The 16,525-nt window shown below is 41.0% G+C and overlaps 1 protein-coding gene across 12 annotated transcripts in view; it reads left to right on the top strand.

Annotated features, from left to right (window-relative positions):
* ZSWIM9 (zinc finger SWIM-type containing 9) overlaps positions 1 to 16,525 on the top strand; it is a 124,410-nt gene that overhangs the window by 98,680 nt on the left and 9,205 nt on the right. For all 12 annotated transcript variants that reach the window (XM_056541811.1, XM_056541808.1, XM_056541814.1 and 9 more), the window contains 2 exons: positions 4,167 to 4,375; positions 9,262 to 10,411. In XM_056541811.1, the coding sequence (XP_056397786.1) occupies positions 4,167 to 4,375; positions 9,262 to 10,411 (1,359 nt within the window). The remainder of the gene's footprint in view (positions 1 to 4,166; positions 4,376 to 9,261; positions 10,412 to 16,525) is intronic.

The raw sequence follows: 16,525 nt of genomic DNA on the forward strand, positions 1-16,525 counted from the left end.
GCCCCCTGCAGCACCTGTTGTATGGCTTTGCCGGGCCCTCAATATCCTGATGACTTCTTTCTTTCACGACAATTCATTGCAGGTCCTGCCCACTTGGCCAGTTACTTGCTAAGATGGAACACCACTCCGGCTGAGTGGACAGGTCCTGCATCAAGCTGTCATCTCGGAAGCAGGAAGAAAAATCTGAAAAATCTGATTTAATTATATATACATATACACACACAACAACATACAGCAAATTCCACTGTCATTATTCATTAAACAAAAATGAAACCAGTATTGAAAAGCGTGTGCTACAGGATCAAGACAAACTTACTATGCCAAGCTATGGTATTGTGTCAGTTGCGTTCACAGAGAGCAGGAAGAGGAGCGCTCAACCTCGCGCTCTTCTCCATGTAGGGGACATTTCACAAGTTGTTTTTAAGTGACAGGTATACTTTAAGGTCCCATTCACACAACACAATTTATCTGTGTAGAGGTAGAGTGGTGCATTTGCCTATAGCAACCAATCAGATAGCTTTTTATTTTTATTTTTAGAGGTCTTTGTAAAAATAAAAGCAGCAGTCTGGTTGCTATGGGCCCTCACACATCCCCGAATAGAGAAAAATTAAAAAGTTAGAGGTGGCCAAAATAGGGCAATTTTAAACGTACTTATTTTGTAAAAAAAAAAAAATAAATAAAAGTTTGAGATTTTTTAAAAGCATTACAATAATAGAAATGTATGTAACCATGGGTATCATTTTAATTGTATTCACCCAGAGAAGAAAACGTAATTTTTACCGTAAAGTGTACAGTGTTAAAATCGAAACACTACAATCAGACATTACGGGATAAGTTTTATTTACCCAGAGTACCCCTTTAACCCCTTGAGGACTCAGGGTTTTTCAGTTTTTGCACTTTCGTTTTTTCCTCCTTACCTTTTAAAAATCATAACTCTTTCAATTTTCCACCTAAAAATCCATATTATGGCTTATTTTTTGCGTCGCCAATTCTACTTTGCAGTGACATTAGTCATTTTACCCAAAAAATGCACGGCGAAACGGAAAAAAAAATAATTGTGCGACAAAATTGAAGAAAAAACGCCATTTTGTAACTTTTTGGGGCTTCCGTTTCTACGCAGTGCATATTTCGGTAAAAATGACACCTTATCATTATTCTGTAGGTCCATACGGTTAAAATGATACCCTACTTATATAGGTTTGATTTTATCGCACTTCTGGAAAAAATCATAACTACATGCAGGAAAATTTATACGTTTAAAAATGTCCTTCTGACCCCCATAACTTTTTTTTATTTTTCCACGTACAGGGCGGTATGAGGACTCATTTTTTGCACCGTGATCTGAAGTTTTTATCGGTATGATTTTTGTTTTGATCAGACTTTTTGATCACTTTTTATTCATTTTTTAATGGTATAAAAAGTGACCAAATTTTTTTGCGCGTACGCCATTGACCGTGCGGTTTAATTAATGATATATTTTTATAGTTCGGACATTTACACACGCGGCGATACTACATTTGTTTATTTTTATTTTTTTACACTGTTTTATTTTTTTTATGGGAAAAGGGCTTTTATTCAAACTTTTATTAGGGAAGGGGTTAAATGACCTTTATTAACACTTTTTTTTTTACTTTTTTTTGCAGTGTTATAGGTCCCATAGGGACCTATAACACTGCACACACTGATCTTTTACACAGATCACAGGCGTGTATTAACACGCCTGTGATCAGTGTTATCGGCGCTTGACTGCTCCTGCCTGGATCTCAGGCACGGAGCAGTCATTCGCCGATCGGACACCGAGGAGGCAGGTAAGGGCCCTCCGGTGTCCTGTAAGCTGTTCGGGATGCCGCGATTTCACCGCGGCGGTCCCGAACAGCCCGACTGAGCAGCCGGGTCACTTTCACTTTAGAAGCGGCGGTCAGCTTTGACCGCCGCTTCTAAAGGGTTAATACCGCACATCGCCGCGATCGGCGATGTGTGGTATTAGCCGCGGGTCCCGGCCGTTGATGAGCGCCGGGACCGACGCGATATGATGCGGGATCGCGGCGCGATCCCGCTTCATATCGCGGGAGCCGGCTCAGGACGTAAATATACGTCCTGCGTCGTTAAAGGGTTAAAGAGATTTTCCCATGATGAAACCTATTTTGAGCTATTTAAATAAATAAATAAATAAATGAAATATATTAAATTTTGTTTGACTGTCTTTCATGCTTTCTTTCTGCTTTTGATGCAAACTGTGGAACCTGTAATGGACGTCCTGTTCATGTGCTCAGGACGCTCTAGCATGGAATTTAACTAACTCTTTCCTCTGGTGAGGTTACAGTGGTCCCTCAACATACGATGGTAATTTGTTCCAAACGACCCATCGTTTGTCGAATCCATCGTATGTTGAGGGATCCGTGCAATGTAAAGTATAGGAAGCTGTACTCACCTGTCCCCGCCGCTCCGCACCAGGTAGTCACCGCTCCCGCTGCTGTTCCAGGAGCTCCCGATGCTGTCCCGCTGCTCCGGAGTCTTCTTCGCGATCCTCCGGTGTCTTGCGCATCTTCTGCAGGGTCCTGGCCTCGCTTTCAGGTGACGTTATTACGCTGCTGCGCCGGCGCGGCGTGCATAGTGATGTAATAACGACGCCGGAAAGCAAGGCCCGGACCCTGGAGAAGATGCGCAAGACGCCGGAGGATCACGAAGTGGACCCGGAGCAGCGGGAATAGGTAAGTGAACCTGCTGGGGCACATTACACTGCTATCCGACAGCAGCTTAAGCATTTTGCGCTGTCGGATAGCAGTTAATGCGATGGCCCCGACATATAAAAGCATCGTATGTCGATGCTGACATCAACATGCGATGGCCTCTGAGAGGCCATCGTATGTCGATTTTATCATATGTCGGGGCCATCGTAGGTCGGGGGGTTACTGTATAATCAAAAAAGTGTAGTGGGAGGGAGAAAGAGTTGGCTGAATTCCCGGCTACACTATCCTGTGCACAGGACATCCATTATAGGATGTACAAAAGACAATAGAACAGACAGTTTGCATCAAAAGCAGAACGAAAGCATGGAAGACAACAAACATAATCAAATAACTATTTACCAATATATGTTAATTTATTAAACATTAAAATTGGTTTAATTGTCGGACAACCCCTTTATTTTTATCAACAATATGGCACTGTTGTCTAGTGACGCAGTAGCATTTTACAAATAAATACATACACAGTGAAGATGTTAAATGGGTTGTCCAGTGAAAAATAACTTATTCCCTCTCCTATAGCGCCTGATCGCAGGGGGTTCGACTGCTGGGACTTCCAACAATCTTCAGAATTGGGCCCCGGCTCTCAGAGAGGGCACGTGCTGCAGATGACACACAGTCTATTCGCTACTGTGGGGGATTCATAGATGCCAGAGTACAGCTCCCATAAAACTGAATGGAGTGCGTGCCGTCTGCAGCACGGACTGTCTCTGACATGCAGTGAGCTGGGCTCCCTTTCTGGGCCCCCTCATGATCAGACACTTATCCCTTAGCCTGTCGATAGGGAATAAGTTGCATTTCACTCGACAACCCCTTCAATTATCATTGGCTTTATAATAAGATGAAACTTCCTGTCCTGTAGAGAGAACTTCTCTGCATTCTCCTCCCTATCCTACAATAAAAGGTGACACCATTATATAGATAAAACAGGGTCCGGCCATTCCCGGAAGGGGATGATCACCTTTGGAGAAGTCCAAAAGAATGGCTAGGAAATTTTAAGATAAAAAAAAAAAAACACACCTTTCAGCATCTGTCAATATTTGGTAAAAAAATCAGTGTGTTATAGTCCTTGTAAGCATATAAAACTAAAGCAAACCCATACTAGAAACATTTAGGCCAGGTTTAAAAAATATTTTTGTTACAAAATATTTTGGTCAATATTTTTACCCAGACTTTTCCTGGGAATCAGAACACTTTAAAGTGAAATGACTTATAAAACAAAAGGAATCAATGGCTGGTTCACTACATTAGGATTTGCCTAACTGTAGATCTTATGCAACTTATAGCATTTAGGCATGTAGCATTTAAAAGCTTAATGTGTAATTTTTGATTCTTAATGAAATATAGAACATTTTATATGTCAAATATTGTAAAATCTACAATATTTATGATGAAACGTCTTTCACTTCTATTTTCCAGGCTACTGAAGATAAAAAGCATGAATTGGAGCAGATGGAGTTTTATAGTTGGGATGATTTCCAGTCCTTCCTGAATATTTGGTGTGAAGAGCAGAAAATTATATTTGTTATTCGTAATTCAGTACCCCTGAGCAATGAGGAAATGAGTAGTCATCTGATGCAGTCTCTGAAGTACAGCATGGTAAACCTTGGTTGCAGCAGTTATACCAGGTACATCTGTGTTTGTGTGGGGGAGGCAATAAAGTCATAGGCCCAGATTTATCAAAGAATGTCTAGGGTAGAGCTATTTTCTCACGTTTATTTGGGTGGTTGGTTTGACTAGCGGGCATCTTATTTATCAAGAAGGTGCAGCATGATGATGAATTTTGCGCAGCTCTGCTGTGGTGGGAAAAGCTCTATCACATAAACATTTTCTAGACACTTGCGAGGGAGGGAAGTAGACACATTCCTGGGTCCTGAATTTGGCAATTTAAGTGTTTTTACTTAATTTCACAGAGCTGATGAGACATTTTCACTTGCATTTTAGACGCTACAATCAAATTTGATTGCGGTGTCTAAGGGATTAAAGCCAGGCATCACCGTGATCGGTGATGTCTGGCATTAGAGATGGTTCCTGTTGGCAGATAGCCGCCAGGACCACCCAGCTATGACCCACGCTCAGCTCCTGAGCGCGTGTCATAGAAGGGGAGTTGGATGCTGTCTTCCACAAGGGGTTAAATGTTGAATTGCGGAAAGTAGAAGTGATTCTCACGCCTACTGTAGGTGGTGTAGCTTTGCGCCTAAAAAGGTACCTTTGCACACAAAATAGCGACTTTTGACAAAAGACGCAAATGATAAATACGTGACCACTGCATGGTCAAAAAGAAAAAGTTCTATGGGTAGGCAAAAAGAGTGAAACAGTCTATATCAAAAGACTCATAAAAGTCGCTAAATATGCTGCTTGCGCCTGAACTGCGCCAAAACATAGACAAAAAAAATGCTCTAAAAGCAATGATAAATCTCCACCACAATGTTAATGTGGAATTGTCCCAGGAATTCTCTATTGACCGGCCTAAACCACATCAGCTTTTCATTTTTTTACCTTGCGATCACTGGAAGATGTCAATATTCAGTACCTTCCTAATGTAGCCAACATACATTTGGTGTAAATGTCAGAGGATTTTCCTGGCATATACACTGAACATACAGAACGAAAAGCGGATCACAGGGTATGTTTGAATGACGATGCACTGTAAAAACATGGTCAAAATGGAAACTATTAAAAGACAAATGTTTGTAAATAGATATGTTAGACTGTTATACCGTCTGTGGGGCCTACAGTCCAATAACTCAACAAAGGTTAACTAGTATTTTATACCTCAATTGTTATGGTAAGGAGACACGGAGCAGCTGCATGGAGGCAGAAAACCCTGCCGAGGTTCTATTTCAACATGATTTGCAAATTCATGACTGCACGGTTTTTGGTTAAAATTACTGTTTGCCTGCAAAATTTCCCAGCCATGTACTAATGAGACACTGTTTTAATGCCTCTATAGGCTTCCATGGCAGAGGCATGAGATTTGGAGAGTGCTTTTTATGTCATTTAAGGAGGGACTGGCAAATAAAGCTGATGGATTCCCTTTTAAGTTTCACTCCTGTTCCATAGAATCCGCCTCAATGATGGCACCATGAACAAAATAAGCCCCCTCATCACATAAACAGAGAGGTTAAAGGGGTATTCCAGGAAAAAAAAATTTTTTATATCAACTGGCTCCAGAAAGTTAAACAGATTTGTAAATTACTTCTATTAAAAAATCTTAATCCTTTCAATAATTATCAGCTGCTGAAGTTGAGTTGTTGTTTTCTGTCTGGCAACAGTGCTCTCTGCTGACATCTCTGCTTGTCTCGGGAACTGCACAGAGTAGAAGAGGTTTGCTATGGGGATTTGCTTCTAAACTGGGTGGTTCCCGAGACACGTGTCATCAGAGAGCACTTAAACAGAAAAGAACAACTCAACTTCAGCAGCTCATAAGTACTGAAAGGATTAATATTTTTTAATAGAAGTAATTTACAAATCTGTGAATTCGAGTAGAATACAGACATAGCGCACATCTACAATCTTGCACAATGATCTAATTGCTTCTCAGCATAATTTCAAAAACGAACAGGTTGTTAGTATATACGTTTTGATCAAAAGGTACAAAGCCCACTCACCACGTCAAGGCCACCTATTTAGAGTGGGTCCCTAACATCCCTAGCATAAAATGGCGTAGCACTGGGCGGAGACCACCACCGCTGCAACACCAGTGCCCACAGGGGGGGGGACCCAAAGGCAGAGCGGCCCCAATGCCACTCAAACCAGTCCATGGGTCGCAGCCCCCCCCCCACAGACACGGCGCCACGGCAGCAACAGACGCCGCACAGCACCACACCAGTGTGAACAGGATGCTACAGCTCACAGTGGGCTTTGTACTTTTTGATCAAAACATATATACTAACAACCTGTTAGTTTTTGAAACTATGCTGAGAAGCAATTAGATCATTGTGCAAGATTGTAGATGTGCACCATGTCTGTCTTCTACCTGAATTCACATTGTGTTTTCTATCCCCTCTTTTTTTTTTTTGAACATGTTGTCTGCACTCTTCCCCACCCCCTCAGCCCAACCCTATATAAGTAGTAGTTAGCTACACAAGGGCCATTTCTTTCCTAGCAGCCTCCCAGTCTGACAGGAGAGCATTGTAAGTGAGCTGTAGCATCCTGTTCACACTGGTGTGGTGCTGTGCGGCGTCTGTTGCTGCCGTGGCACCGTGTCTGCGGGGAGGTGCGACCCATAGACTGGTTTGAGTGGCATTGGGGTCGCTCTGCCAGTGGGTCGTTCCCCCTGTGGGCACTGGTGTCGCGGCGGTGGTGGTCGCCGCCCAGTGCTACGCCATTTTATGCTAGGGACGTTAGGGACCCACTCTAAATTGGTGGCCTTGACGTGGCGAGTGGGCTTGTACTTTTTGATCAAAACGTATATACTAACAACCTGTTAGTTTTTGATATTATGCTGAGAAGCAATTAGATCATTGTGCAAGATTGTAGATGTGCACCATGTCTGTTTTCTACCTGAATTCACATTGTAATTTACAAATCTGTTTAACTTTCTGGAGCCAGTTGAGATAGATAGATATATATATATATATATATATATATATATATATATATATATATATATATATATATCTATATATATATATCTATCTAAGTTTTTTCCCTGATGACCCCTTTAAAATAAGCATCTTCCCAGCCATGCCTTCGTGTCTGGGAGAGAGGCTGCTCATGCAAGATCAGTCATGGTCCTCATTCCTTCATGAACTGGGTTATGCAGGAGTCCTCTTGCCTGGGGTATCATGCCCTATGGTTAGTGGATGGCTGCAGCTGTTCCCCTTTCATTCTTGGCCTTTCCTCATATTTGAATATGGCGTGTTGTGTGGTGGCCGGCTGCATTATTTTCTGGTGGGACGGTCCAGTGTTTTTTGTTTTGTTTTCTGTCTGAGCTTATTTCATGGGTGTCCCTGTGTGCATGTACAGGTGAGGGGGGCACAGGAGGCATCAGGTGAGTAGTGCCCTATGCCCAGAGCGAAGGTGTTTTTGCTTGTGCTGCTTTTGTACTAAAGCGGGTTCCACTTTTTCTCCATTCTAGGGAGAGAAAGAGACTCCTTTTAAAGCAAAGTAATGTTTTTTCAGTAGCCTTAAAAAAAAAATTGAGTGTGAGAAGGTAAAACAGTACCCGACTTTGGAGTAAGAAGACTCTAATCTTTTGTATGAAATTCCTAACATTAACATTCAGGTTTCCAAAGTAAAGGAGAAATCCGGCAAAGAAGCTGGATTAGAAGCTGATTTGGGGGGGGGGGGGGGGGGGGGGGGTCAAAGCGCTCCATTTATTTCTATAGGACTGATAAGACCCTCATACAGCACTCCGGAATCATCTGCGCTCTCGTAGAGATGAATGGCGTGTGTGGTCTACTAGAAGATGAGACATGCTCCTCTCTGAGAGATCCAGGGTCCCATCTTGTAGCTCGCAGTGGGTCTATCGATTGGACCCCCCCACGATCAGCTACTTATCCCCTTTTCTGTGGCTAGGGGATAAGTTTAATTTTGCCGGAGTTCTACTTTAAGTGCATCCCTACACCAATGCAGAGTAAAAACTGAAAGTTGCTTAGGTAGGGATGTTTGCAACTTTATGCATACCCACAAAAGTCGCAAAAAAGTGCTTAGGCACAGGTAAGCAAAAAGGAATGCTCTGAATGCAATTATAAATCCCCCCCCAATGTGTGTATGTATGTGTGTATGCTCCAGCATCACTTCCAAACATCTGAAGATATTTCCATGAAACTTGGTGCACATGTTACTTATATGTCAAATTAACCCTAATCCATCCTAATTTGTGAGGGTCAGGTTTTTTTTTTTTTAAAAGTCCCATGCAAGTCTCTGGGAAATGTGTGTGCCAGCATAACTTCCAAATGGCTGGAAAAGTATTTCGATAATACTTGGTACACATGCTACTTATATGTAAAATAAAAATATAGAATCATTAAATCCACCGTAACCTATTGCCTTATGTGAGTGTGGGTTTTTTATTCTGAAGTCCCATGCAAGTTAATGGGACTTTTGGTACCTTTCTCCACAAGCTCTGCATCTCCTGGTGAGTGCCTCAGTCTGGCTTGCAAGCCACACCCCTCTTGCAAAGTCACGCCCCTTCTATTTTCTACCCACAATCTCTTTATCACAACTCAGCCCCACCTGAGGACAGAATATGTTGAGACATGCAAATGTGATATGAGGTCGGGTTATGGGGTCGCCACATGAAGACGGGATATTAGGACAAGAGCTCCCTCCAATGTTGCTTTTCCTCTCCCACAAGGATTATGTAGGATAAACCGGGCAACACTGGGCACTCTGCTGTACATGTGTATATATATATAGATATATATAGATATATATAATATAGATATAGATATAATAGAGAGATATTTTAAATACAGAATTTAAAAACTCAGAAACCTGCTTTTCTAATTGTTATAAAGTGATTTTCTAAAGGCTTCCGAATAACTTGTAATTCTTAACTTCACAGAAAGCGGTGTCCTGCCACCATTCAGCTGCGATTGGGCCCAGAAATGGACAAACTTATCATCACAAAAGCTGATCTAAATCACAGCCATGATTCAGAAATTGACCTACCATCTCGTTTTACAAGAAAACCTGCATCATTTGTGGAATGTCCAGCGATAAAGCCTTCTGATGTTTCAGACAAATTTATGGACAGGACAGATTTGACAAAGCTTCTTCACTTACACTTCCCATTCGGCAGGGAGTCACAGTTTCTTGATGAAGTTGAATCACTTTTCAATACAGATCCTGGTGTAAAAATAAAACTTGTTTATTTAGATGATAAGTTTACAGTGAAAAATATATTTTTTATGACTACTGGCATGCAGAATTTGATTCAGAATTTTTCAGAGCATATTTATGTTGCTTACCTTCCAAATCTTAATCAAGACTTTGATTTATATTCCATTTTTTGCCAGGATGAACATTTTAAGTGGAAAGTATGTGCCTATTGTATAGCAAGAAAGCAGTCTCAGGAAACTTTAAGGTTTCTTTTGCTTTCTGTTCTACAAGTACACTCAGATTTGAACAAACACGTCAAGTTTTTAACCCTAAACCCAGATATCCTGAATCATGCGGATGCAAAGCTATTGTTTCCTAATTCTACAGTGAAGCTTTGCTTACCATTTGTCTTTGATTTTATGCATCAAAAAATGACCTTTTTAAGTCAAATGGAACAGTCCCAAATAAAAGAACTGCTTGTGAGTCTTTCTCGGGCTTATTCCACTGAGGTCTATACACTGCACCTTCATGATTTAAAAGCTGCCTGTCCAGATGAGGTTTTCCAATACTATTTTGATGTTTGGCATCCATTATGGATTTTCTGGTCTGGAAAGGACAAAAGGACAAATGAATTGGAAAACTCAATTTATACTTATGTGAAACAAAAGCACGAAGAATTGAAAACGCAGCTCGGATTATTGCCCACTTTAAGCCAATGTCTACATGCTTTACTTGTTGAGGATGAAGGCCATGTTCAAGAACAGACTGAATCCAGAAATGCTTCCCTCACTGAGGAGAGCTTACCTGCCTGTGCTGTAGAAGAGGCATCCATACCAATCAAGGAGGAAACCAGCACGGTTATGGAGCAAACTGCGGAATGTGAAGATAATCAGGTATGTTTTTACACATTTGACTTTGTACATTGTGTGATGTCTATATGTACGTGTGCTTATTACCTATATTTAAATTCAGTGTTCGGTAACTAATGTAAGGACTAAGTTAGGCAACTGTCATGAGGCCACATTTTAACATCCATATTGCTACCACATAATTCTATTAGGCCTTTACGAGTCTAACCTGAGCTTACAGAATTGTAGGAGTAATAGTCATTGGAAGCACAAATGAACAGGAGTTTGCAAACATACTGGGGGAGGTTTATAAAAAGCTGTGTGGAGGAAGAATAGTAAGTTGACAATAGCAACCTATCACTACTTTTTTTTTTATTTAACATATACTTAACCCTCTTCAGGTACGGGCCCATTTAGGCCTTGTGGATACAGCAAATTTTAGTTTTTAATTCTTTTTTCCTCCATGCCTTTTAAAAAGAAAGAACTCTCTATTATTTTGTACTGACACCTTTCATTTTACCATAAAATGCACAACAAAAACATATTGGAGAGATTTATCAAAACCTGTGTAGAGGAAGAGTGGTACAGTTGCCCATAGCAACCAATCAGATAGCTTCTTTCATTTCTCTGAAGCCTTTATAAAAATGAAAGCTGCTATTTGGTTGCTAAGGGCAAATTCACCACTTTTTCTCTGCACAGGTTTTGATAAATCTCTTCAGTTATTGCAACTTTTGTGGAGTTTCGTTTTTTCCCCAGTGATTTTTATGGCAAAACTGACTTCTCTTTATTCTGTTGGTCAATAAGGCTAAAATATTACCCATATTTACATAGCTTTTCTATTGACGCAATCATTAACATTTTATTTTAATAGTTTGGACAATGCAAAATGCCACAATACCAAATATGTTTCATTATTTTTCTTATTTGTAAAATGAATAAAGGTGGTGATTTATATTTTTATCAGGGGGATGGGCTTTTATATGTTTTTAAAAACATATTTTTTATTTCACCCTTTTTTCACACCAAGGGTATATTAGAAGGAATGTCATTGTACAATGCTATAGCATTGTACAGTGAGATCAACGCACCCCAGATACAGTCTGTCTAAAGCAGCCTGTATTAGGGTATGTTCAGACGGCGGAATGTCCCTGCAGAATTCTGCAGGAATATTCCGCACGGACATTCCACTGCAGCAGAGTCTCATTGAATTCAATAGGGTTCTGCTGCTCTGTTCACACAGTGGAATTTCTGCCGCAGATGTTTCTGCTTCGGAAATCCCGACACCTCGTCCGCAAAATGAATAGACATGTCTATTCTTTTTGCTAATTTTGCTCGGAAACGCATTGCAGTCTATGAGACGATCCTATTGCCCGCCAGAATGTCCGCACATGATTTCCACACATTTTACACCACGTGGCAGTACAATGAAGGGAACAGTGATGAGTAGAAGGCTGCCATTAAAACTGTGATTTTGCTAGGAAAGTGTTATCATAAAATGACCCATTGTTTAAAGAGTACCTCTCATGACCTGCCTTTATTTTTATTATTTTTTAGTTTTCTACCTTGACATTGTGCTGTATATTCTGATCAGTCTGTCAGCTTCATAGACTGGCAAGAGGCGTTCCCCAGCAGGTGTGACATTATCTGAAGCCCTGCAGGGGAGAACTTCCTCCTTTGTTCTGCTATGCTGCTTCGAAATGGGCCCTGTCAGATCCAAAAACTTTTGTAACGTTGTTTAAAATTTTATTTGAATATTTAATAAAGAAAATCCTGAAAACCCCACCATTAGGGGTCCCCATACCTACTGGGGCACTAGCCAGTCCTTCAGCAGCATCAGGCTTGTCCATAAGTCATGGACAAGAGATGATTCGTGAACAAGGCTGCATGAGCAGACACACCAATCTCCTCCCAACACCACAAGGGAGGGGGCATGCCTCCTTCCCCTGAGAGGATTTCTAGCACTGCGAGCTAATGAAAATCAGATGTACATGGTCAGGATTACGTACTGAGTAACCTACATTTTTTTTGTGGGATCTGACGGTACACCTGAACACACAGCCTAGAGCAGTTGAGTGTGAGATAGGCTCTGTTTACTAACCTAGTCTATTCTGGGTATGCTTATAGGCCAGCGTATGTGGTAGTCTCCTGTCTATTGTGCTCCTAATTTATCAAAGGTCTCACAGCCCTTGATAAATTCTGTGCTCAGACTTCAGGGTCTACAGCTTAAATTGCATTTAGACCTGCTCCAACATGGTCTGACATTTCAGCGTATTTTGGGCAGATGCGACTTGTCGCACAAAAGTCGCACTTGATAAATTCAGCACCAATGCATTTTCCAATGCATTTCCGTCTAAAATAGACTTGCATGCATCATGTTCTAAAAATCCTCTACAGCAAAAGTCGCAGAAAAGTCGCACATATTTAGACTGCGACTTTCTGTGCGACAAATTAAGACAGGAAAAACCAGTCTAAATCCTTTGATAAATCTCCCCCTATGTGTCAGACCTGCCCAGCTTCAAAAGGAGCAGAAATGTTTAGCACAGTATTCAGCACTATGCACTGAAGGCATCAGAACTCTACAGTCTAGCTCAGCTCAAAGGGAGCTAAAAGATTCAACATTATACACGGTGCTACAGGCAGGACCAGAAGAAGGACCCCTGATGGCCAAAGTTGCGAAATGTTATTAGGAAGTATATTAAAAAAGTAATTCAAATAGGCTAATCTATGATATATAAATTTTATTGATGGTAACTGGTACCATTTTTAGTTGTTTTTTTTTGGTATACATATTAGAAGAAAAAAAGCACCAAAAAATTCTTCAAACATTTCATTTTACTATTTACAGTTTAAAATAACCTTTATATCTTGCAGTTTTCATTCTCACCACTAAGCTGACCCTTTCTTTAGAGGAAACTATTAGCCGTTTCTTCGCTATCACCACATACATGAGTACTATGAAAGGTGACACCTTGTGGATAGGATAGAGCATTCACATTTAGTCACAGTTCCCCTCTTTGCCCTCCCTGCACAGTGACCTCTATCAATAAGTCAGCCACAGACTTGTTTTGTATGGTTCATGTGGCTTCTTTAAAGGGGTACTCCGCTGCTCCAACGTTCAAAACATTTTGTTTTGAATGCTTCTAGCGGGCGGTGGGGGTTGTGATGTCACGGCCATGCCCCTTTAATGCAAGTCTATGGGAGGGGAGTGGCGGCTGCTACGCCCGCTCCTATAGACTTGCATTGAGGAGGCGTGGTGTGACGGCACAAGGGGCATGGCTATGACGTCACAACCCCTGCTGCCCACACCCAGCATTCTAAATGAACACCGGGTGCTGCACAGAGATTGCGGGGGCCCCAGCGGTGGGACCCCGCAATCAGACATCTTATCCTTTAGATAGGGGATAAGATGTCTAGGAGCAGAGTATCCCTTAAAAGCATTTCTCTAATTACCGCTAACAGAAGAGCTGAAGCTCAGGATATATATATATATATATATATATATATATAATATGGCTAATGTGCTAGAAATAAAAATTGGGAGAAAATGGTAGAAACTGATTTAGGAAAATAGAAACTGGCTTTATTCACAAAAAAAAAAGTGCCATGATCGCAGCAGTTTACCTGTCAGCGTGTCAGCCGGGCTTCCACTGCACCTGCCAGGAGCAATGAAACCTTCCCTCTTGATAAAATAACCCCCTACTTACATGCTGTGGTTAAGTCACTATAAAAAACTAAACCATATCAATTTGCTTTCTCTGTAATCGTACCGACCCACAAGAGTAAAGCTACAATGTTAATTTTACCATAATGGAAATGACAAAGAGTAGAAATTAACCAATAAGATATATATGAACCCCAATATGGTTCAACTTGTACCGCAAAAAAACAAGCAGTCATATGGCTTTGTTGACAAGAAAACTATAAAAGTTACAGCACTTATAAGGCGACAGGAAACATGGACAAAGAAAATTCTTGAATGAAATCTGACAGAGCCTATTTCTAATACTTCTTACTGGGTCAAAATTGGTGCAGGATGGAATCTTTAACTCCACTGGAGGCGGGCTGCTATTTTATGTGCAATCCTTTCTCCCACTCAATAACCCCACCCCCTTAACGTATGTTGTATACTTTTTTCCACTTGTGTATAAATTACCAAATGCTATACAGCCAAATCCATTTCTCCTTGACTTACATTATAAAGGAAAAACAAAATGCAACAAATACATTTTTGTTTGACATACACAATAGCATAATTGACTGTTTTTGTATACAGCAAAATTAGAGAGCTCCAGCCAAAACGAACATATCCCATATACACATTATAGAGGATAAGTAGCTGATTGCAAGGGGGTCCCAGCGCACGGACCTTGGCTATCTTTTGAACAGGAGCCCGGCTGTCAGCAAGGAGGGCGTGTCGTCTACTGGTAGATGCAAGTGCTTCATTTATTTCTATGGGATCGCCAGAGATGCCTTAGTGCTGTACTGGGTCTCTTCAGCGTTCCTGTAGAAATAATGGAGCATGTGCAGTTTGCAGTCTGGTCCCGTTCCGGAGAGCACAGCAGGACCAAGTGGTCAGACCACCAGCGATCAGCTACTTATCCCCTGAGGTAGTTTTGCCTGAAATTCTCCTTTAAAGGGGTACTCCGGTGGGGAAAAAAACATTTTTGGTGCCAGAAAGTTAAATAGATTTGTAAATTACTTCTAATAAAAAAATCTTAATCCTTCCAGTACGTATTAGCTGCTGAATACTACAGAGGAAATTATTTTCTTTTTGGAACACAGAGCTCTTTGCTGAATCACAAGCACAGTGCTCTCTGCTGACATCTCTGTCCATTTTAGGAACTGACCAGAGCAGCATATGTTTGGTATGGGGATTTTCTCCTACTCTGGACAGTTCTTAAAATGGACAGAGATGTCAGCAGAGAGCACTGTGTTCCAAAAAGAAAATAATTTCTTCTGTAGTATTCAGCAGCTAATAAGTACTGGAAGGATTAAGATTTTTTTTAATAGAAGTAATTTACAAATCTGGTTGATAAGGTTGAAAAAAGACAGTCCATCAAGATCAACCTAACTCCCTAATGAGTTGATCCAGAGGAAGGCAAAAAAACCTCATACTAGAAGTAAAAATTCCTTCCCGACTAAAAATATGGCAGTCAGAATAAATCCCTGGATTAATGTTCTGTCCCTATAAATCTAGTATACATAACCAGCAATGATGTTCTTCAAAAATGCTTCCAGCCCCTTTTGAACTCTTTTAACAAGTTTACCATGACCACCTCCTCAGGCAGAGAGTTCCATAGTCTCACTGCTCTTACAGTAAAGAACCCCCGGCTGGTGTAGAAACATTCTTTCCTCAAGATGTAGAGGATGCCCCCTTGTTATAGATACAGTCCTGGGTATAAATAGATCATGGGAGAGATCTCTGTACTGTCCCATGATATATTTATACATAGTTATTAGGTTGCCCCTAAGCCTTCTTTTTTTCCTAACTAAATAACCCTAATACTGATACCTTTCTGGGTATTGTAGTCCTTCCATTCCCCGTATTACTCTGGTTGCCCATCTTTGAACCCTCTCCAGCTCCACTATATCTTTCTTGTACACTGGTGCCCAGTACTGTACACAGTATTCTATGTGTGGTCTGACTAGTGATTTGTACAGTGGTAGAATGATTTCCTTGTCTTGGGCATCTATGCCCCTATTGATGCACCCCATGATTTTATTTGCCTTGGCAGCAGCTGCCCGACACTGGTCACTACAGGTAAATTTACTATTAACCAAGTCTCCTAAGTCCTTTTCTACATCAGTCGTACCAAGTGTTCTCCCATTTAATGCATAATTCCAGCCCGGATTTTTCCTCCCCATGTGCATTACCTTACATTTATCAGTGTTGAACCTCATGTGCCACTTCCCAGCCCAAACCTCCAACCTATCCAGATCCATTTGTAACAGTGCCCTGTCCTCTATTGTGTTTACCACTTTACAGAGTTTAGTATCATCTGCAAAGATTGCTACTTTACTATACAATCCCTCAACAAGGTCATTAATGGATATATTAAATAGAATAGGACCCAAGACGGGACTCCCTGTAGTACCCCACTAGTAACAGTCACCCAATCAGAATAAGTACCATTAATATCCACCCTCTGTTTCCTATCA

The sequence above is a fragment of the Hyla sarda genome, chromosome 10 (assembly GCF_029499605.1).
Source record: "Hyla sarda isolate aHylSar1 chromosome 10, aHylSar1.hap1, whole genome shotgun sequence".
Taxonomy (NCBI): domain Eukaryota; kingdom Metazoa; phylum Chordata; class Amphibia; order Anura; family Hylidae; genus Hyla; species Hyla sarda.